At 42.9% G+C, this 21,291-nt stretch overlaps 3 protein-coding genes across 8 annotated transcripts; 2 read left to right on the forward strand and 1 right to left on the reverse strand.

Annotated features, from left to right (window-relative positions):
- Nucleotides 1–847: 847 nt before the first annotated feature.
- On the forward strand, nt 848–8,590 carry TEKT1 (tektin 1). Of its 4 annotated transcripts, none has more exons than XM_048324490.1 (8): nt 848–919; nt 4,010–4,253; nt 4,627–4,792; nt 5,009–5,137; nt 5,555–5,698; nt 6,893–7,115; nt 7,742–7,938; nt 8,214–8,590. In XM_048324490.1, the coding sequence occupies exons 2-8, from the start codon at nt 4,064–4,066 to the stop codon at nt 8,371–8,373; spliced, it is 1,209 nt and encodes a 402-aa protein (XP_048180447.1). In that variant the 5' UTR covers nt 848–919; nt 4,010–4,063; the 3' UTR covers nt 8,374–8,590. The 4 variants fall into 4 exon arrangements, with proteins under 4 accessions (XP_048180447.1, XP_048180448.1, XP_048180446.1 ...); XM_048324491.1 differs by lacking the exon at nt 848–919 and adding an exon at nt 926–1,067; XM_048324489.1 differs by lacking the exon at nt 848–919 and adding an exon at nt 1,330–1,479.
- Nucleotides 8,591–8,996: 406 nt separating this feature from the next.
- On the reverse strand, nt 8,997–12,758 carry FBXO39 (F-box protein 39). Its single transcript, XM_048324487.1, has 3 exons — nt 11,437–12,758; nt 10,475–10,651; nt 8,997–9,439 (listed from the first exon to the last, which is right to left on the reverse strand). Exons 1-3 carry the CDS (start codon nt 12,448–12,450, stop codon nt 9,311–9,313), a joined length of 1,320 nt encoding a protein of 439 aa, XP_048180444.1. The 5' UTR covers nt 12,451–12,758; the 3' UTR covers nt 8,997–9,310.
- Nucleotides 12,759–14,806: 2,048 nt separating this feature from the next.
- PIMREG (PICALM interacting mitotic regulator) lies at nt 14,807–21,002 on the forward strand. 3 transcript variants are annotated; one of them, XM_048324459.1, is made up of 7 exons: nt 14,807–14,933; nt 15,497–15,827; nt 15,932–16,251; nt 17,064–17,386; nt 18,196–18,291; nt 19,141–19,187; nt 20,391–20,473. In XM_048324459.1, exons 3-6 carry the CDS (start codon nt 15,961–15,963, stop codon nt 19,169–19,171), a joined length of 741 nt encoding a protein of 246 aa, XP_048180416.1. In that variant the 5' UTR covers nt 14,807–14,933; nt 15,497–15,827; nt 15,932–15,960; the 3' UTR covers nt 19,172–19,187; nt 20,391–20,473. The 3 variants fall into 3 exon arrangements, with proteins under 3 accessions (XP_048180416.1, XP_048180417.1, XP_048180414.1); XM_048324460.1 differs by lacking the exon at nt 20,391–20,473 and adding an exon at nt 20,316–20,359; XM_048324457.1 differs by lacking the exon at nt 19,141–19,187 and having other exon boundaries at nt 14,808–14,933; nt 20,391–21,002.
- The last annotated feature ends 289 nt before the right edge of the window (nt 21,003–21,291 follow it).

Consider the following 21,291-nt stretch of genomic DNA (forward strand, 5'->3'; position numbering starts at 1 on the left):
ACTAATCAGCATTAATGAGTCTAGATCTAAATTAAGTATGTTGCCATGTTCCTTATTGGGTGCATGAAAAATACCGTAGATAGTCTTATTCTTCAGAGAATCAAACTGTCAGCCAAGCTGCTGCAACTGTGTTGAAGTAGGAGAGTTCTCTAGGTTGAACCAATAGTGCAGCATCATTAACTGCTTTCTTTCAATGCTGCTGAAATTGCAAAGCAGACTAACGTAATAGGTCTGAACTCTGGTGTTCCACTAGTGTCCAAAATAATCTGTGAAGAAAGGCTGAGAGGGCTGGGGCTGTTCAGGCTGCACAAGGCTCAGGGGAGAGCTTCCTGCAGCCTTTCAGTACTTAAAGGAGGCTTGTAAGAAAGATGGGGACAAACTTTTCAGTAGGGCCTGCAGCGATAGAACAAGGGTCAACAGTTTAAACCTAAAAAAGTTGATTTAGACTAGATATAAGGAAGAAATTTTTTACAATGAGGGTGACAAAATACTGGCATCGGTGGCCCAGAGAGCTCCCCATCCCTGGAAAAATTCCGGGTCAGTTTGGCCTTGGCTCTGAGCAATCTGATAAAGCTGAAATCATAGAATCATAGAACGATTTAGGTTAGACATCCTTTGTAAAATCCTTTTTAAAGGCTTTAGAGTGGAATGTGGTAAGCGAGCTGGTGTTAGTTTACCCCTACTGCTGTGCAGAAGAGGACTTACTTTTTCATCCAGCTGTAACTGGGCGCTTACACGTGGTGTGGAAAGGCGGTGCCGCTGCCTGCCCACCCGGCAGAGCCTCCGCAGCACGAGGACTCAGCCCCCCGCCCCTCGGACCCGTTACAGCGGCTGCGAGCGGCGGCCCGGGCGGGGCGGGGCGCGGGGGGAGCGTCCGCTGCGCGCAGCTCCGGCGGCTGCGGAGCCCTTTTCTACCTCTGTAAGTCGGTAGAGAAAACCACCTGAGCTAAAACGAAAGCTTTCTCCTGTCGTATAATTCATATTGCAGGATCAGTTGTAAATTTCGTATTAACGGTTTAAAAGGAAGTTGTGTTTTACGGTAGCAGACACTGAGGAACGGATTTGAGGTTTGTAGCTTTAATTACTTTGTGGCGGTGTCGCTACACTCTGGGACAGGACAGCATGACATACTGGGCTTTCAGAACAAAACGGCATGAAGTCCCACCGTGTTGCCTCTCGGAGGCGTAGCGACCTGGTTCAGGAACGGTACGACGACCACCTCAGGTCGTTCGGGCCATCAGCTCCCAGACACCAATTTGGTGGACGGCAAATGGCGTTTATTCATGGGTTACACAGGGTTAAATAACCTGGGTTTACGGCGTCACTTCCTTCTGGTCAGGTATTACCTGTAGAGAGGAGGGGTTTTACCTGTCCCGCACAACGCGATATCTTCCGAACGCCTGTCCCTAATCTCCTACACCACCGGTCTCAAAATAATGTCGTGGAGAGCCATCACTGGGGGGTTCCTCTGCTTTCAAGGTGACTGAGCACGTTTTCAGAAACATGACATTCATTGTTCTCAACTGCTATTCAGATATCTCAACAATTCATTGTGAATCATTTGGTCATCCCTTTCAAATTTGCCAGTATTTCTAAATGCCTTGGAATGTTACTGGGAATAGAGATGATAAAATTTTGCAGAAGACAACTAATATGCAGCCTGATCCATACTCTGTGACTCATGCGAGCCAAAGTAAACCTCTGTTCAAACCAGCTGTGCGTTCAGATCCACCGAAGCCATTGGAAAATTTTCAGTTATTATGGAAAGGGTTCCAGTTCCTGCTCCACCTGTTCATGTGGGGGGAAAAAAATACTGTTTTTAACTAACGCATTTTACTATGCAATGTAGATAACCTGGTAAAAAATCCATCAGGGAAAAAAAAGTCTACCTAGACCAAGGGGGGCCTGAATGTACAAATCAAGGGACAGTCCATAGAAGCACTGCCCTTTTGTGCAAATAGTTGCAGACTTCATGTGTGCAGTGCCATATAAATTCATCTACAGGTCTGCCTCAGTAGCAGTCTTTGTAATTGATTCTGATCACTGTTCAGCCTAGTCACAGTTTTGCTCTTCCATGTGCATCAGGAGCATGCTGAGTGTCTGTGACTGCAGCTTTCCTACATGCGTTAGCATATATTGCTCATTTTCCTTGCTTACCTTGCACCCCAGTCTCTGTTGCTTCTTGAATCTCTAAGGCCTCCTTCTCTCAGGCTAATGGCTTCAGTTCTAGCGTTAAACCTGTCTTCTGAAGCCTGTATTTTTCTTTGGCTAGCTCTGAAATACCTGCATTTTTCTGTAAGACAGTGTTTCTTCAGCTGAAAGTCCTTTTTTGCCCTTCCAGAATACTTGCGCATTTCTGTTTACATGTCAGCTGGCATGAAAGGCACTGTAGTTACCAGTTTTAATGACCACTGTTTGAAAGAGAAGGAAGATAATTAGCAGCTTTCTAGCTGTCACTGCATTGTTTTCGCAGCTAACAATTGCAGTTGTTTCCCGCTTTTCTGTCCAGGACCAGCTCTGCTTCTTTCTGACCAACGTTGCTTCTTTATCATTTTGTGATCTTTTTGAACGTTGTTGGGTTTCACTCTGAGAAACTCTGCTCTGATCTAAACTATAGCACCATCTGATGTCATGCTTTTTATCTCCTTCATCTCTTCTGTCTGGCTTCCAATATCTTCTCTCCCAGGAAAGAATATTGTTGACACAGAGATGGAGTATACTACTAAGGGTATTTTATGACTGACATTTTAGATAGCTAGGTACTTAACACACTTCTTGTTTGCTTTCACAATCCTTATGCATTTCTACAACAAATCAATTCAGAATTACTGTCAGAAGCTCTGGAAACTATCAAAAAATAATGTACAGAGAACAAGCTCAGTCGAGGAGAAGTATCAGTCGAGAGGTGTGGGAGGAAGAAGGAAGTTGAGTTAAGGGTAGCTGTGCTGAATGGAATGTGGGCAGAGCTGTGTGTTGCTGAGGAGCAGTTGTGGGCATTTGGGCTCAGGAGCTGTCTCGGGAATACTGGATGAGCATACTGCAAGAATAGGAAAATAGATAATCAAACTGCTTTGCAAAAATTCAGGGCATTGGTTTCTCCCTCCATTAAACAAGTGTCCCGGTATGCTTTGTTCTTTGTTCTATTTTAGTCCTTTCCGGACTTTCCCATTTCCTCATTTGCCTGCTGAAGTTCCGCCTTCAGCTTTTCAGGTCCTGTTTTGGTTTGGGGTTTGGTTTTTTTTGGTTTTTTGTTTTCTTTTGTTGTGTTGTGTGGTCGTGGGGTTTTTGGTCAGTTGGGTTGTGTTGGGGTTTTTTTGGTTGTGGTTTTTTTTTTTGTTTTTTTTTTCCTAATCATCATTAGAAAAAAATTGCCTAATCAGGCATTGGAACAGGCTGCCCTAGGAAGTGGTGGAATTTCCATCCCTGGATATGTTCAAAAGGCATGCCGATTTGGCACTTGAGGATATGGTTTAGTGGTGAACACAGCCACGCTGCATTAACAGCTGGACTCAATGATCTTAGTGGCCTTTTCCAACCTTAAGAATTCTATTATTCCATTTCTTTTTACAATCTAGATTTTATCCATCTCTCCAGCCATATTCTTGAAAGGTGTTTACTTCTCCAACATCTGGGAAGCTATTTACCTTTTATATTTGTTCACTTTTTCTCTTGTTTTCTGTGGTTGCTTGTTTAGTTATTCCAGCCTCCTCCACAGGTCTCCTTTCCCTTCTTCCTATTGCATAGTCCATCTTTTCCTGTCAGTTCCACTTCTCTCCTCCTAAACTCCACTCACAAATTCTTCTGTTTCTTCACTCTCCCACTCCAAACACATCAGCACATTCTTCCCTACACATCAGCAAAGACTTGGGGAACTTTGAGCAAGACATCTATTATTTTCATATCAGTGTCATTTTGCAGGTAAAAAGAACAAAATATTTCTCATCCGCATGGACCCGTCTTCTCCCCTTCCTGCTTCTGCAGCTAAATGTAATGCTATTTCTGTTTTCAGGTTCCACATTACAAGAACTAACCTGCATTATATCCAGAAACCTTCCAAATAACAATGGCCAGACTGTTGCAAGATACATCTAAATTTCATCCCTCAGAATGGTACACTGCAAACAGGATGCAGCGTGCCAGTACAGAGTCCCAGAAATCCAGGTCAGAATGTGTGACAGCTGAGAGTTGGAGGCTGGTGGATGAAATCGAAAAGACAACTCAAAAAACCCAAAGCGATGTCAATAAGAAAATAGGTAATCCCATGTCTTCTACAAGGGTCAAGATGCATTATTTGAGCTATATGTTTAAGACAGACTTAACAAACTAGTTGGTAATGAACAGGAGTATGTGTCAATGCCATGCTTGTTGATGTCATGGAAAAATCAAAAATATTTTATACAATATTTTGAGGCAAACTCTTTATTTTTATTACAAAACACACAAAAAGCTATTTTAACCAAACCTCCTGACATGGGGTTGCAAAACTGTTTCCACACAGCCCACAGCACTATAGGCACTCCACTGTAGAATAAGTCTATTTTTAGCCATATCTAAGATCTGAGCTACAGTCCTCTTGCTCATAAAATGGGCCTGTATTAATACGCGTTTGTTATTTTGATTCTACAGAACAGAGACGGGAAGAAATAAAATTCTGGAAGCAAGAACTAGATAACAGGCTAGAACAAATTGTTCATGAGACAGACGTATTGTTGACTTTCAAGAATAGGCTGGAGAGAGCTTTGGAGAGCTGCAAAGAGCCACTTGTCGTTGCCCAAAAGTGTCTCCTGTACAGGTGAGATGATTCAGAAGAAAAGCATTCAAGGAGAGAAAAAAAAAAATCTAGGTAATGAACCTTTAACAAATAAAAAAAAAAAAAGACTGCAAACTAAAGGCCTGACTCTCTTTGCAGTGGAGTCACAGTCTGATTTAGGTGTTCATACACTGGGGAAAGCTGTTAGATGCAAGCATTTGAACAATGTGGTTGATGGTTTTTCCTTTTTTTATTTAGGCAGAGGAGAGTTGGGATTGACTTGGTGCATGATGAAGTGGAACAGGAACTACTGAAGGAAGCTGAAGTCCTCCAGGGGATTATTGCTTTACTTGGACGTACATTGGAACAAACCAATGAGCAAATCAGGTGCAGAGGCAAAGGGCACAATAGAACACTAATTAGATGAAAGTTAAGACAGCCGCAATACTGAGAAGTTGTAGGGTCAGGCTGAGCACAGGTCCTAAATTATCTTCAATGCTAAACAGTTGCAGGAGGCCAATCAGTAATGGTGAGATGCTCTGCATGTAGAATACAAAGTACTTGCACTTGATCCTTGGTCTTCACGTGATTCAGTCCTGTGCCTTTAATTTCAATGTGAATTGTACCATCAATTTATAGAAAGGCAGCTTCATGCTGTAGAGTTTGTGACTTGACAACTAAGAGTTCATACGCTAATATTTCCATAACAGCATTTGAATTACCTAATGCATGTATGCATGCATATTAAGGACACCTGTGAGTGTCTACACTTTGTCTTAAGAGTTTGGTTGTTTCTTCTCCTAGACGAAACCGTTCAGCAAAATACAACCTGGAAATGGATCTGAAGGACAAATTCACAGCTTTGACGATTGATGATTACTGTGCTAGCTTGACAAACGACACTCCTCATATCATATATGCTGACAATGCAATGAAACTGGAAGGAAAGTAAGTGGTTCTTTAGTTCAACAAACATATGATAATTATACAGATAATGTGGGCTGTCCCAGTAACAGCAAGATTAGTTTTGTGTAAAACAGGCTTTATCTTTTCGTCAACTGTTTCTTATACTTCTGTCCATCACTTTTTTGTATCACAATAATTATGCTCCCAGTGAACTCCAGTTTAGTAGAAGTTTTTGAAGTTCGCCATTAGCTAAGGAAGAATTTCACGTATTGTTTAAACACAGAATAGATTTACTGCCCTTAACTTCTTTCCTCTCCCAGAGTGTCCCAGTGGGGAGAATGCTGGACTGGGACACCTGAGGTGTGGAATCAGTTTCTGACTCAGTCATTAACCTGTCAAATGTGCCCCTTCTGCATGGGTTAGTTAGTGTGAAAGGTTTAAATGGAAAAATAGCTACCACAGAAAAATGGGCTGAAAAGAGGAACCATGCTGAGAAAGCAATGTGTGTGAGAGCCTCAGGAAGTCACTCTTGCTATGGAACAACTGGCAAACTTGTAACACAAGACTGACAGCTCTTGCTGCCATCACGTTGGCGTGCATCAACAACAGGTTGTGTAACTCAGACCACACCCAGAATGGTGTTGCCTGCTGTGTGCAAATGACAAGTACAACTTTATATAGCCACCCAATTAAACAAGGAATGAACCCTCTGAGGAACTTTCCAAACACTCACCTGCAAGCCACAGCAAGGATGACCCTCTAATTCTGGAGATACAGTTGGGGCTGGGCTTCTCAACTATAGCTCCAGGCAGGTACTCTAAGTGTCGCACAGGTGAACTGTGTGAGAGAATAAGTGACTGTGTTGTGTAAATAGCTATCTGCTGTGAATAGTAACAGCTTTATTAATGAAAGATGTTCTAAGAAGTACTGGCTATTATGTGTGTTTCCCCCCACAATAACTTAATCCGTCGCCAGGGGAAAAGAAAGTTATAGCAAAGTTGCTCTATGACTCTAGCGAATTTGTTTTCATCTGACTCTCATCTACTTCATTACAAAATTATTGTGACAGAGCCTTTATTTTGTATCTGTAGAATTCCCAGGACAAGTGGCGCTTACTGGGACATGCAGTTAAAAGTACTGCTTTGTTCTTGATTTTGTGGCATAATTACAGATTTATGAAGTCATAGAGGGCCTGCTGCTGTCTGTTGGTGACCTTTTATTTTGAATCTCTTTCAGTTTTGTTAGCCCTGAGGACTGGATAGATTTCTCAAACATAAATGTTGAAAAGGCTGACAAGCAAAGAAACAATTCTTTGGCACTGAAGGCGCTTATCGATAGCATTCTCTCACAGACGGCAAATGACATGTGCAAGCAATGTGAGATGGTGAATGTTGCTTTTAGAAATAGGGTGAAGGAAGTCAAGGATGCCAAGCACAAGCTAGAGACATTTCTTGCAATGGTAAGTCATAGGGGACAGTCAGTGAAAAAGTGGAAGCACTGGGCTTGAGTTATCTACTGGTTTTCCCAGTCCAGTGGGTAGCATTTATCTGCCACGTGTTCCTTTTTGTTCCCTTCTCCCTCCTCCGTAAAAGTCATCTTAGATTTTTTTTTTTTCTTGGTTCTGTGTGCACCACCACAGAGATTCATTTCTGGAGTCACTTATTCAATCTAAATGTTGTTGTAGCCATCAGTAAAGTGAGGATTTTCCTTGTGATTTTTAGTTGCAAGGGGCTCCTATAGCTTTTTCAGGATTGTGATATAAGAGCCTGATAATTGATAAAAGCAGGGTCAATGTGCTCAAAATTTGACACATGAAAACTGAGTATTAATATTAAAAATTAATTGCTGAGCATAAATTTCTGGGTTCACCCAGAACAGTGTCATCTGCTTTCCAATGACAGAATCATACGCCTGGCTAAGTTTTGCAAAATATCGTTTGATGAACTAACAACATAATGAGTGTTACTGTGATTGTTACAACTATTAAAGATGATGATGATGATGATGATGATGATGATGATGATGATGATGATCTCACACATTGTAAGAGGTGGTGTGCAGAATTTCGTTGTTGGATTTGTTAAGGTAATGGATGAGACTGCCTCACAGGAGAAGAACATTGCAGCCTTAAAGAAAGCAATTGCTGATAAAGAAGGACCTGTAAAAGTGGCTCAAACCCGCTTGGAAGCAAGAAACCATCGCCCCAATGTGGAACTGTGCTATGACACAGTGCATTGCAGCCTGATGAATGAAGTTCAAGAGATTACCAAAAATATTCAAAGGTGAGTGGAAATTATGCAAGAGGAAAATCTGTGGTATAGATTACTGGGTTAATTTAATGTGTCAGAGTAACAACGGGTCCCAGCTATTCTCCCTGAAAAGTTGGGAGTTGCTTTTCTCTTAAGGGCAGGACACTTTAAGGGAAGTTGCATGGATATTGTCTCCATGAATCCCTTTCCATCTTTCTTTTTTCTTGCTCAGAATTCCTAACCCATATAAGAAAAAAAAACCTATTCATGTGTTTTCAACTAATGGCTGCCTCTATTTTCCCTATTAGATTAAAGGATGCATTGGCACAGGCTGAGACAGAGCTGAAACGCCTGAGCTGCCGACAGCTTTCCTTGGAGGAAGAGATCAAGGTCAAGGAGAATACACTGTACATTGATGAAGTGCTGTGCATGCAAATGAGAGAGTCTCTTTACATAAACAATTACTGAAGTCATCATACTGGGGGATTGTGCTCCAAAGAACCAGCTCCTGCTGAAATTTTATTTACAAACTTCCAAATTTATTGGCTTGGCTCAATGCTGTCTAGTTGTGCAAGGTAATTAAAACAGACCTAGTACTTACAGCTATCTGTTTCACAGCTATCTATGCTCTAAAACATTTGATGAAATCTTCCACTTGGCAATAAAATTCCAGAATAATGAGAAATGCCTCTTCTTCCATGTTTCTCTCATGTGTAACCAATGATATCTTTTGCTACTGAAATGTGTCAAAAGAGGACTCTGTGGAAGCTAGAGCAGGAATATCCTCATAAATCACTTGTTGGAGAGCTGGGCAAGTGGGAGGGATGTCTCTCAGGACTAGCCATGCTATGTTTTGTTTTTATCTTAGCATCTGCTGCTAAGAACTAGGCAGCATGACAAACTTAATAGGCCTTAACTAGCTTAACTAGCTGATACACTAGATAGTACATCTGTCTGCATCTGAATCAAGATCAAGTCAAGGCTGACTTTGGGAGAATCACTTCCTCACCCCAGGTCTCAGTTTCCCTATTCGTAAAATGGACACAATGAGATAGGCTTCAAGGGTAAAGTGTTTGAAGCTCTACAACGAGAAGTGCTGAAAAAAGAGGAGGGTCTTATTTTCAACAGAGATGCCTGTAAGGGTGCAAAAGGGATCACTGCTTCCTTTGGTTCTGGCAAGGAAAAACAAAGCAAGGGCAAGAATAAATGGTGCTGGAGACAAAGGAGTCCAGTTCCCAAGTCCAACATTTTAATGCATGGAGTTTAAAATCGTCCCTTGCCTCTCTCTTGCTGGAATGATAACTCCCTTTCAGAGGCATTGCTGTCAAGATTCAAATACCTTACCAAAGCCCTCCGAAGGATCCGATAATGCAGATGTCACTGGGTGTTCTTCTCTCCCTGTAGTTTACACCATTGGGTAGGTAATGACAAAATAATTAAGTTCTGAGTCAATCAGGTACTTGAACTTCCTGTAAATATCAGCCAACAGCTGCTCCTCCTCAGTGCTGTCATCTTGGGCTGTATAAATCCTGACCTGTATGCACAAACAGCAGTAATGTCTCTCAGATACAGGGAGCTTGGCCCATTAAAGCTCGTGGCAACAAGAAGCATCTGTGACTAAGAAGGAATCTAGAGAAGCAAAATTCCTTGAATTTGAAGAGAATCTTGAGCTTTACTCTCTTCCCACCCCCAACTGACTGAAAACATCATCTCCTGCCAAAGAATTTTTGGGAGGTGTTGCGAGGAATGGGTTAAATAGTGGAAGACTAGCGAGGAGGATTGTAAATCATTCAGGTGATCTTGCAGATGGGAACAGCCCTTGATAAGACCAGCCAGTGACCCTCTGGCATGGACCGAGTTTAACTGTGCTTACATCTCCACTTGTGTGTGTCCACCTGGGGGCTGCTTTGGGGATCCCTCGGTGAGCAAAGGAAGGGAAACAAATTTACTCTTTGTCTTTTAGCTGTGGTTTTGTGGTTGTCCTGGCTGTCTGCCTGTGCTGACTCAGACAGGAAGAGCAAGGTTCTTTTTACCACCCAGAACTGCTGCATCCCTGGGATCTGCGCAGATCTGTGAGGACCTACTGAACTCAGACTGTAGCACACAAAGTAGCATGTCAGCATGGTTTACACCAGCTACAGTCGTGGCCTGGCCCCAGTTCAACACAGGATCCCTAAAGGGTGTGATGTGCTTACATCTTTTTGCTATTTAGTGGGATTCAGTCCACCTTCCTTGGTTTAAGCACAGACATAAGCACTGAGCCTGAGAGGTGACTGAGAAACCCTAGAAGTGGGAGAGGGCTTGAACTAGAGGTGACAGAGGGAATGCCAGTCTAGGAAGGGCTTCTGGATTTTTTTGGACATCATATTAAACTTCTATAGTATCTATATGTGGCTAAGTAGATTGGAAAGCCCCATTTCTATGAGTGGTTCCCAAGCTCTTTAGTACTAAGGCATAACATAGGGAAGATAGTTATATTAACATTTCTGTAAGTGACCTTTGCCTGGGCACGGAGACCTTTGGGTATAGGAGCAAGAATGGAAATGGGAGTTTTGAAGCACAGTCTTACCTTTATGGTAGTCAAAACGCATTTCCTTTCTGCACGGTTTTGTAGCAGCCTCTCCATAAAGCTGGCACTTAGAAATGCCCAGACTTTCAGAAAAAACAACCTCTTGCATGATAAGATAAGCTGTAGCAGCTCATTGTCCAGCAACTCATGGTCATTGTTCAATTCAAGTGTTAATTTCTTGAAAAAGAATGAACACAGTTAGTACTACTGAACAGATGTTGAGTGCAGTAACTAGAATTCAACAAATAGTTTTCTAAGTTAACCAACAAAAGCAAGTGTCACCAGATCAATTTTGTACCTTGACATTAGCTGAGAATTTGTTTTGCATTATGACAACAATGTATGTGCTACAGTAAATCACTTTCCTGTTAAGATGGGTTGATCCCTTGGGCATTCATTAGAAAATGCTGCACCCACAGTCATGCCATGATCTTATCTGACATCCTGAAAATTATCCCAGAGACAAGAGTAGAGCCAATGATGGTTTCTAGAAAGCTTTACAGATCTCTGGTGTTTACTGGAAACTCGGCAATGCAACAGGACTTACAGAAAGCTGTCAGCAACCATCAGGTGTAAGGCCACGTGTTTCCCTCTGGCATGCAAAGACCTGATGCTCACTTATGTGGGTCAGCTGTGGCAAACCTTTGGTGACACACCCCTTGTGACACCAAAGGGCTTTGACACGGGCACTAGTTAATTTAGATGTGCTGTACGACATTTATGCATTGCCAAAATAGAGCGGCCTGATAGCATCATGGTGGGTTATAAATGGACAAGGATAATTTCATCAACACACTATAGCTGAAACACTGAAACGACTCACTTATGAAAACTGCCCCCTGAACGTAAAACTGAAGCAGTCAGGAACTTCTATTGCTAACTGCTATTATGCAGAAGGCCTACATGATTATTTTGCTTAGCTTTGTGATACTGCAGTAGGGTGTCCCTATTGTTTCCCTTACCTGCAGACCATGCCAGTAAGCTGGGAGAAGGTTGGTGAGGGTAGGTCTCATCGTCCAGTCTGGGTCACTAAAATAACAGCTCCGTAGGCTGATGCTCCTAACTGGGATCTCCACTAGCAGGATCCTAGCTAGGTGATCATGCTTCATGACTCTTTCAAAGAAGAAGTTCACGTTCAGTTTTGGGGCTCTCTTTGCCAGGTTTGCCCATGCCATTCCTGAGACCACTTGCCCATGAGGGTCATGGATATGACACTTAATATTCAAGGTGCACAGGGAATGAGAGCTGTGCTCCCGCAGGATGTCCAGCAGTTCATCAGAGATGCAGTTATAATTGAAAGTCAGGATGGTCAGGCTGTGGAACTTCGACATAGTTTGGTGGAACAAGGCACTGCTGTAGACAGAAAGGTGGAGACTGAAGAAATCCTCAATATTGATTTCAGATATAAAGCTTCTATTTGTCAAGCTGCTCAGAGAATTCAGAAGCTCACAGCCTTCTTCCAAAGTTATTCTTGCTCCTTTTAAGTTAAGATAATCAAGCTGATTGCTCATTCTTTTCAGGAAGGCAGCTAAGTTCTTGATAAACTGAGCCCTAACCACATTTTTCCAGATCAAGCAGTCTAATTCTAGGTACTTGATGCTCAGGGATACTAGGTGACTATTACACTTACCCAGGTGTGAAAGAAGACCTCTCATAATCACTTGAAATTTTTTGATAAAGGGAGTATTGTAAGGATTCGATAACTTAATCTCAAGGTGCTTCAAATACTTGCCAAATTTTTTGGTATACCACAGTGCACTTTGAAACTCCAGTGTGCGTGCCCTTGATGGCTGGCCATAGAAGGTGATGGTTCTGCATCTCCAGAGAGATCCAGAGTACATGGCGCAACTCCATTTTTTACAGACCAAGGCAGCTCGAGATCTGTCCCTGTCATCTAACCAATGGAAGACATGCCTCAGACAGACATCAGGTAGATAGGCCCAGGAGCTTTGTTCGGGTTCACTGTCATCTTCCATTGAGAGGACTTCTCTTCTGGGTCTTGAGTCAAACCTACATGCAGAAAGCTGTGGGTCGATTTCTTGCCAATCCCAACATAATAGGCTTCTAAACAAATGGATGAAAGTTTGCTTCTTCACAATCAAAACAATCTTTTCTTTGCCTCTGTACTCTAGCTGTCAGAGTCAAAGCTCTTGAGTCTAAACTATAGTCTTACCTAAACCAAAAGAAAAAAACAAAGAGTGAAGAACAATCACAGTACAAGCATAGGACACATCTTTTAACTTTTTGGCCTTCACCTTCAGTTTAGCTAAACAGTGATGGGGTATCAACTGCTGCTACAGCAGCCACACTGTAAGAAGCCTTTGGTTAGCATCAGCTGCAGTTAATAGATCATGGTTGGTGCTCTGTTGCCTAGTGTTTAAAAGTACTCAGTTCTTTGTGCTGTATACATTTGAACTGGACCATCAGTGCAAAATTAGCACTAATGACTTTTCCTAGCCTTCTGGGGTACCATTCCATGACAATTAGTACCCTGCCTTAGATTCAGGTAAAATCCCTGTTGAGTATAATAAGCATGGCCATGGAAAGCTAGTGTTTTGCTAGTACCTTTGCAGAGGCTAAAATTCAGGATGTATTTACTGCCCTTCCCTGTAATACACGTGTCTTAATCATGTCTGCTTGAAAAATCATTCCTTGGCTTTTGGGGGTGAAACTGGAAAAACATCAAGTGATACTTTCTAATGGTCTACCCCAGAAATCTAGGCTTCTTGTCTGACAGGACTACAGGAAGAGCCAACTCAAAAGTACAATATGCCAATCTCCAAACAGTCTACCTTTTCTACTTTGCACGTGATATTCTGCTGGATAAAAAAAGTTGAAATGGATGGAAACAAGAAATGCACCATAAGAAGAAGAAAACATGCAGATCCATAAGAGTCTGTTTACAACTACGAAGGCTCAGATATTTCTGCTTTAATTTTATAAATGGGCACGAAAGGTCAGGCTGACAGCCCAGTTCAGCTTCAGTCTGCTGTTTGCCTTTTGGCCTATGGTTCTTATGTCACACAGAATCTCTCTGCCTGTACACACACTCTTTTCAATTAGCACCGTTTCTGTTCTTAGGGATTCCTCTGCCCACTCTTGCCATTCAAAGTGCCAATCCAAATCCCCAGCTATCAAGACAACCCTTAGAAACTGAGCGCGTGGTCTGATTACCACCCGACTCTCTCTCTCTCTCTCGTATTTAGTATCCCCAAGAAGAGCTCTTTGTTTTGCAGAACCATCAGTCATTTAGGAGATCTCTAGATCAATGTCCAAAAATCCAAGCCAAGTCTTCAAATATGGTAGCTGAAGCTCCAGTTTGCTAGCGAGAAGAACCTGAAACTTTTGCTATAGAGATTGAGGGCCGGGAGGACACAGGAGAAGCGGGCTAACACTTCAGCTACCTGGAAGCCCTGAAAGTCAATGGACAGAGGAAAGCAGAACAGCATATAGGGCTGCAATACATAGAAACACATCTGTTAATAAAGGGTGTTTATTACACTATACTCATCATTTTTAGTGTGTGAATACAAAAGGGTACAAACACCATCACGTGGAACTTTTTTAAAACCAGAGCTCTTAGGAATTCGTAAAAAGTATGTTTGTAAGCCAGTGGTGAGATTCAAGAGGTATCCTGCAGCGTTACTGGGTTGGCTTCCTCATCACTTTAAGTCTTAGCTAAGGAGGTGTCTTTAGCTGTCAGCTCTGAGTTTAACTTGGTGGGGGGAAAACAAATCTCTGGAAAAAACCAGATGCTGCTATAGCTCTTTCTAGAGCAATTTTTTTCAGGTAGAAGTCATATAAAGAGAAATGAATGCTTTGCATGTCTTGTTTGCCTCTCGAGTAAGAAAAAAATCCAAATCAAAACAAAATCACCCGCGGCTGAATAAATACATCCGCTACACTTGGCCCTCTTTGCTGCCCGATCTGCTTCAGAGGGCATCCCGGATGGTTTACGGTCCCACAAGGACAGTTACACCAGCTGTCGCCTCCAGCAAGAGCTGCAGAAGCCCGTGGAGTAAAAGCAAACAAACAAAAACCTTCTAAGACTTTGGCCGATAATTACCAGAAGTAACAGGAGCTGCGGCTTGGATACCCAAGTGGGCAACCCAGCCCGAGTCCTTTTACCGCTCAGCTGACGCGGATCTCTGCGCCGAGGTCCGCAAAGGCAGCAGGCCGGCGGGGGGGGCAGCGCAGCCGCTGCGGGCCCGGGACGCGCCCCCTCACCCGCGGCGGCCACGCGCGCGCCAGGCCGAGTAACGGCAGCCGCGCGTGCGCGGGGCCCGGCCAATTGTGGCGGGCGGCGGCGGCGGCGGCGCCAATCCGGGGGCTCGGAGGGGGCGGGGCGGCGTTCGAACGTGGTGGCGGCGCCCACGGCAGCTCCCGGAGGAAGGCGGCAGCTCGGTCCCGCTCCCGCTCCCGCTCCCGCTCCCGCGCCCGCGCCCGCCCGGTGCACTGAGTGAGTACTAACCCGCGCGGCCCGGTCGCGGCCCGCTTGTCCCCAGCCCGTCTCCTCCGGCCTTGGCGGTACTTTTCGCACTTGTTTCTATCATCCCGGTGGGTGCAATAACGGCACTAGCTGGGCCCGCCCGGCGCCACCGTGTCTCGTTACCCCGATGTGGCGGCACGGCGGGTCTGCCGCGGCTGGCGGCGGGGAGCACGGGCAGTGCCAGCAGAGCGGGGTCCCTGCGGCGAGAGCGGCTCGGATCGGATCGGACGAGGCCTGGGCCCGGGCCCGGGCGTGTCCAGGGGCCCGGCCGGGGGCTACCGCAGACAGCTGTGGCTTCCAAAAGAACTAGAGCAGCGCGCTGTCCTGTGCGATACCCGTTTGATCATTGTAACCGCAGGACGGCAGTGGCTCTCTCGGGACGTTTCACCTGAATCATATTTGCTAGCAAGTGAAAATCAAGAATTGAAAGTATATGTGTACATATGTTTGAATTGTCATATGGGATTTAGGTAACTGGCATTTTAGCCCTTCCCACCAAAACCTTCTACCAGTAATAATCCTGTCTGTTTCAGGACTTACGTTTCCACGATCATAACTGTGACTGAAGCAGGAGCCTTCAGCTAGCAAGTACAGCAGGAGACAACAGCAGCTGCGTAAACTTGTCTCGCAGTGGAAGGTTGTTTTTGATAAAGAAGGCAAAAATTTGGGAATACCAGATCTTGATCTGAGACACAAACAAAAAAATTGCACTCATAGAGCATTCTACCTCTCAAATTAGCAGTGGAATTGCAGTACAAGGCTTCTTTATGGATTTGCACAAGCCTAAACAGCTGTAGAAATCAATCCTGTTCTCTTTCAAGCCTCCAAGTAAAAGTCTGCTCAGCTCTGGTTTTCTTGTTTCAGGCAAGTGTAACCAAATATATTGTGCCACAGTTTCCATTTCTCTTTTTTTTACACTGCTTTGTACCTTGTTCTGTCTAAGCTTTGCTTTCATTTTGATTGTTTAGAAATAAGGCTGACCAAGAACTGGAACAAGATGGCATCTGTGCTTCAAAATGTCAAAGCAACAGTGGCCTGGCGGAAACACCAGCTCCTAGCTGACCTCAATGAGAATGAGAGCCCTGTGCCTGACAAATTCAAGAGAAGGGCCTCTCTGAGTTCTCTCAATACCATTCGCATGTCTCTAAGGAAACGGGTACCATTAAAGCGACTAGAGCTGAATTTTCATAAAACCCCAACTAGGGAAAGTCTGGAACCAAGACAGAGATGCCAAACTCTCCAGACTATTAAAAGAACAGCAAAATATGCTTTTGGAACAGTGTCCCAGGTACTTTGCCTTTGCAGTGGAACATGGATAGAGTTTAGTTTTGGCTTCAACTCCAGTACTAAGATTTCTGAAATCTGTACTGAGTGCTGTATGCCAGAGAGTCCATTCCCATGCACTTGCACGACTTAGTAGCTATGAGACAACTACTAACTTTTAAAATCTTTAATATCTTCTCCTAAAGTATAGGCAGGCAAATTATGGATCTAGCTGAACATGGAGCAAGGTGAAAACATTTTATTTTATTATGAAATAAAAGCTTTTCCCCTACTGTATTTAATCATGTATGGCAGAGCAGCCTTCACACGGAGGAAGTTGTAGAGATTGCCATCACTTGCAAAGAATTGTTACTGAGAAACGTGCAGCACTTTGGATTTTTTTTTCTTTTATTTATTCTCCTGTACCCATACTATATACTAGCATGTTCTTCATTATAGTTGATCTAAATTTAGACTGACAAAACCTGCTACAAGGTAGCAGGGTAGCAGATTTGAGATTGCACTTCCCTTTGTTGGAGACCTCAGATTTTTAAATGCATGAGTTCTGTGTTGGGGAGCTTGACTTCTTCCAGCATAAGAGCAGCAGGAGGTTTGTCCCAATGCCTGCTCTGAAGTCCTTGATGAGTGCCAGGCGTTAGGGAAGCAAGTGACTCCTACAATGCAAATGAGTACAGAGGTTGAGATGCATTCATGTTAGTTGAAACCTGATACAAGAATGGAAGCTAGGCATTCAGCCCAAATGTTCCTAGTCTTCCTGGTTCCAAACTCTAGGCTAATTGAGTTCATTTAGCCTAACATGTCTAATGCTTCTTTCAGAAAATACAGAAGTCTTGCCAAAGCCCAGTACGCTCAATGGTGACCTTTCCAGCTGAATCCATCAGCAGAGGCTGTGCGACCAGTTCTACCAAAAAAGGAAGTACTACACCTTGCTGTAAGAGTGTTACTCCAGCAGCCAGTTCCAAAGGCACTCCAAGGTCCAGCAAAAGGGCCTTGCTTGGGCCAACAAGGGTGTCAGAACATAGAGAATGGAGGGATTTCTCATCCTGGCTTGGTAAAAATGCTGTCTCTCTCCGGAGATCAAGAAGAGCAGCAGCACTGAAGAGCCCTTATTCATCACCTGCTCCTTCCAGCAGGAAGATGTAAGTTACATTCTTTTGTAAGTCTTTTTTTTTTTTTTTAATTACTCTGATTAGAATATCTGGTAAAGTGAAAGGCAAGGTGTGCAGTTTACTGTCCTATTCTCCTGAAGGGGTGTGCTGCTCGAATAGTTAAGGAAGTAGTTCCAGCTCCCTGTATAGACAGGGACTGAGCTCTGCATAAAGCTGAAACATAAAAAAGTAATTTTTTGCTGACAGGAACTTTTAAAAAATCACTCTCCCACTGGGTAAGTTTGCACTGTTTCTCAGCACCAGTGCCCATCAGATGCTAGAGACATACCTGAGTTCTTTGCTGGGCAAAGGCAAATGCTCTGTATGTATCTCACTCCTATTTCACTGTATCTTTTCCAAAGCTGCTATTTGTCTTGCGAAGATACCAGGAATTGCTCTGCTTATGCTGAGTTCTTTATAGAACGTAGACAGATTCTTGCCTCAAAGAACAAACACAAATTAGATCAAGGGTTGTGAGCTAGGGAAATACTTAATAATGTGCCCATAGGTTTTTCTTTTGGTAAAAGTCGCAAGAAAGGTTAAAGCTAGAAGTTGAATCCAAGCCTCGTGAATCTGAATCCTGTGTCTGAGTTGGAAGGTAGCTGTCTGGGGGATGAATGGAGATATGAAGCAGTTGGCCAATGGCATTAAGACCCTAACCCTAACCCTGCCACTGCCCTAAACTTCTCTGGGTAAAGTCTAGAGGTAACAAGAGTGGTACTGCAGGGATGGAGGCTTGAGTAGTGTCGCCTAGTCAGCCTGTCCTGTTTGATCTTTAGCAATGACCATTCTGTTTACAGAGAGTTTGACTGCGAGTTGGAACTGGTCTCCTCAGGGATTTGCCAGTTGAAGCGTATCTCCCAAGCACTCGATGACGCCATTGTGAAAGAGGAGAGGTAAATAATGTTAAGTGTCCTTCAACTTTTGGCACAGGTTACCTCCCACCTGAACATAGCCAATTGCAGGCCAAGTAGTCCCTGTAACTCAGGATGAGGAATAGTTGCAGAACTTTTTCAGGTGTAACGTAGTACATCCGTTTTTCCTTCAAGATACCTGGGAAGATTAAATCTGCAGTTGGATTTGCAGCTTCTAAAACCTGTCAAATGCTCTCCTTGTCTTCAGTTTCCTTGTTGTGGAAGTCAGATTTTTAGCAGCAAGAGCCTACCTTTGACCTTGTGTGAGAAGAGTACCTCCCTCACTCTTGTCTAAAAGAGGTGCCAGTCCAGGCTGGGGGAGGAGCTGGGAAAATTCCAGTGTACTGACACAGTCACTGATGTCTGCACATCTATAAGAAAAATCCTTTTATTAGGTAGCATTATGTTAGCAAACAGTCCATGGTACCCAGATGAAGCAGCCTCTTATAAAACACCTTGGTTAATCCATAAGGTGATAGGCTGCTGTATTTGTGAAGGTTATGCCATTCTGAATTAGACATATTAAGAGAGTAAAAATTAAAGGTCAGAAGTCTTGTCACAGGGTGATTCCCTAAACTTCTTCCTCTCTTAGGACACTTCATGTCAAGCATTCAATAACTAAATGTCAAGCACCTCAAACGCTCTAGGGAGTTTAGCATCAAGTACTTTACCTACAAAGAGTTAAGGGCTTAACATCCCAGATAATTGCAAAAATTTTTACCAATGGGACCATGTCTAGATACCTATAGGTTAAAGCTTGTATCAAGTTAATTTTATCATATCCTTTGAAAGTTCACTAAATGTCACTCCTAATATTCTCCCATCTGCTAGCGATATGACAGTTTCTCTCATTCGTAACTGAAGATAGTAGCAACCAGGTAAAGTAGTTGTTCACTTACCTTGTCTATGCCTGCATGCATCTGTGGGGAGAAAACCTGCTGTTTAGAGAGAGAGAGGTTTATCAACTCATGCTGCTTTAAGGCAGTATTATGCCAAACCACAGAATTCTTCCTTCATATTCACTGTGGCTGTCTCTGGTACAGCAGATCATTGTGCAGTTGTAAAACTTCACCTCTACATTGTGGACTAGTGAGTCCTTGTGGGTTCACAATGAATCTCCTATGCAAACATCAGCTTTTCTCACCCCAGACCAGAAAACTACTGGTACTAATGTTTTTGTCATTCAAGTTTAGTTCTCACTGGTTACTAATGATCACAAAGCATGAGAGAATCAACCATTATCCTGAGCTGTCTGATTTTACAGCCTTTTTTTTCCATGCCTTGAATTTTCGTAGCAGTTGAATCCATGCTATCACAATTAACAGCAGCTCATAACTGTATTGGTGACGTTTTTAAACACAGCAATTGTACCCAAATGAATGTGACATTAATATCTTCACCCATTATGTTGGAAGTGTTCTTTTTGTTAAAGGGAAAGGTATGTCCTGAATACTATGTTCTATTTTAGCAATGAAGATGGGTGCAAGACACTTTGCTGTAACTTTTCAAGAAAAATGAGAGCAGTCTCAAATACTCGACTGATGCTTTAAGCTGTGATCTGTACTGCTTCCACTAATTTGGTACAGTTCTCCTGAATATGCAGATACATACAACGTGCTCTGTCACTGCCTAGTTGCCTACTGGAATAGTTGTGAAATGAACTTTTTTGGAGGTGCCTTTAGTCTTGCATGAGATTTTCTGTTCTGGTATCCAATTGCCATGAGTTTTAATGTTAGCGCTCCCTTTTCATTTTTTTCATGATGCAGCAAACCTTGATCTCAAAGGATTGTTTCCAATTCCATGTACTGTTCTAATGTTTTGCATTTTAATGAATTAGGTTATATCACAAGAAATGCTCCTGTTGCTAGTTAAAATATTGCAGTACTTAATTTGTGTACTGCCATTTATGTTCATTGAAGATAACAAAATACTTTCTTGCTAGCGTTTAGAACAGTTACACAGTGAAAGTGTACCAGACGTCTTCCTTTCTCCCATCTGTTTTCCAGCAATTTGTGTGACAACCAGTTGATTAGCTCTACTGACTTCATGCTGCTAATGGCAGTCCTGTTGTTCTTCTGCAGGCAACAAGCAATATCAAACTACTGTCTAATGGCACAAAACTCACACTCTATACATCGATCCCTGAAATCATCTCAAGCTATCAGAAGGCAAGCAAAGAAACTCCATCAAGCACTTGGTACCTAGACAGAGATGGCTGTAGCTATTTTTTCATGTTTCCAAGTTTATGAGCACATATAAAGGAGAGGTCTGTATAGCACCTGAAAGGATGCACTCTATACTCTTAAATGAGCCATTACACTTTATATATTTTTTTTTCATGAAGCAGCTCAGCACTTCCCTTGCTTTCTCTTTTCAAGTAAAGAATCAAAATGGTACCAACTACAGTGTGTTATCTCCCGCTGAGATGAGGGAGATGGTTCATCTTGAAAGTGACTTTCATGAGGCAGTAAGTACTTAGAAACTGATGCTGAACTGGCCAGTAAGAATGGCCAAAGCAAGGGCCACAGACTTATGAAGGGTAATCCTAGGTAATATTAGTATTAGTGTTTTAACTGGTATCCAGTGGCCATGAGTTTTAGCATAAGTACTTTTCATGTGAAAAAGATTGGTCTATTATTTTGAAAGCCTAACTTTTTTTTCTTTTTTTTTTTTTTTTTTTTTTTTTGTTATTAGCACACTAGAAGTTATTCATTGTATTAGCTGGAAGTTAATAAAACAGTAGTGGCTTCTTTGAGTTCTAGGCAGAACTGCCATTCCAAAGCAACGGGCTTCTGTGCAGTCACTCATGCCACAAGAACAGCCATATTAGGACTCTTACTACATGGCCTTAAAGATTAGCCTAACTAATCCTATCTTAGGTAGTTTGGTTCCAGACAAATCAAAGAGCAACTTTGTCATTTCTTACTGCTGCTTTAGATAGCATCTTGGCAGTTGAGTTAAACATTGCTTTTGTGCTAATCT

Source organism: Corvus hawaiiensis, chromosome 20 (assembly GCF_020740725.1).
Source record: "Corvus hawaiiensis isolate bCorHaw1 chromosome 20, bCorHaw1.pri.cur, whole genome shotgun sequence".
In the NCBI taxonomy this organism is placed as follows: Eukaryota; Metazoa; Chordata; class Aves; order Passeriformes; family Corvidae; genus Corvus; species Corvus hawaiiensis.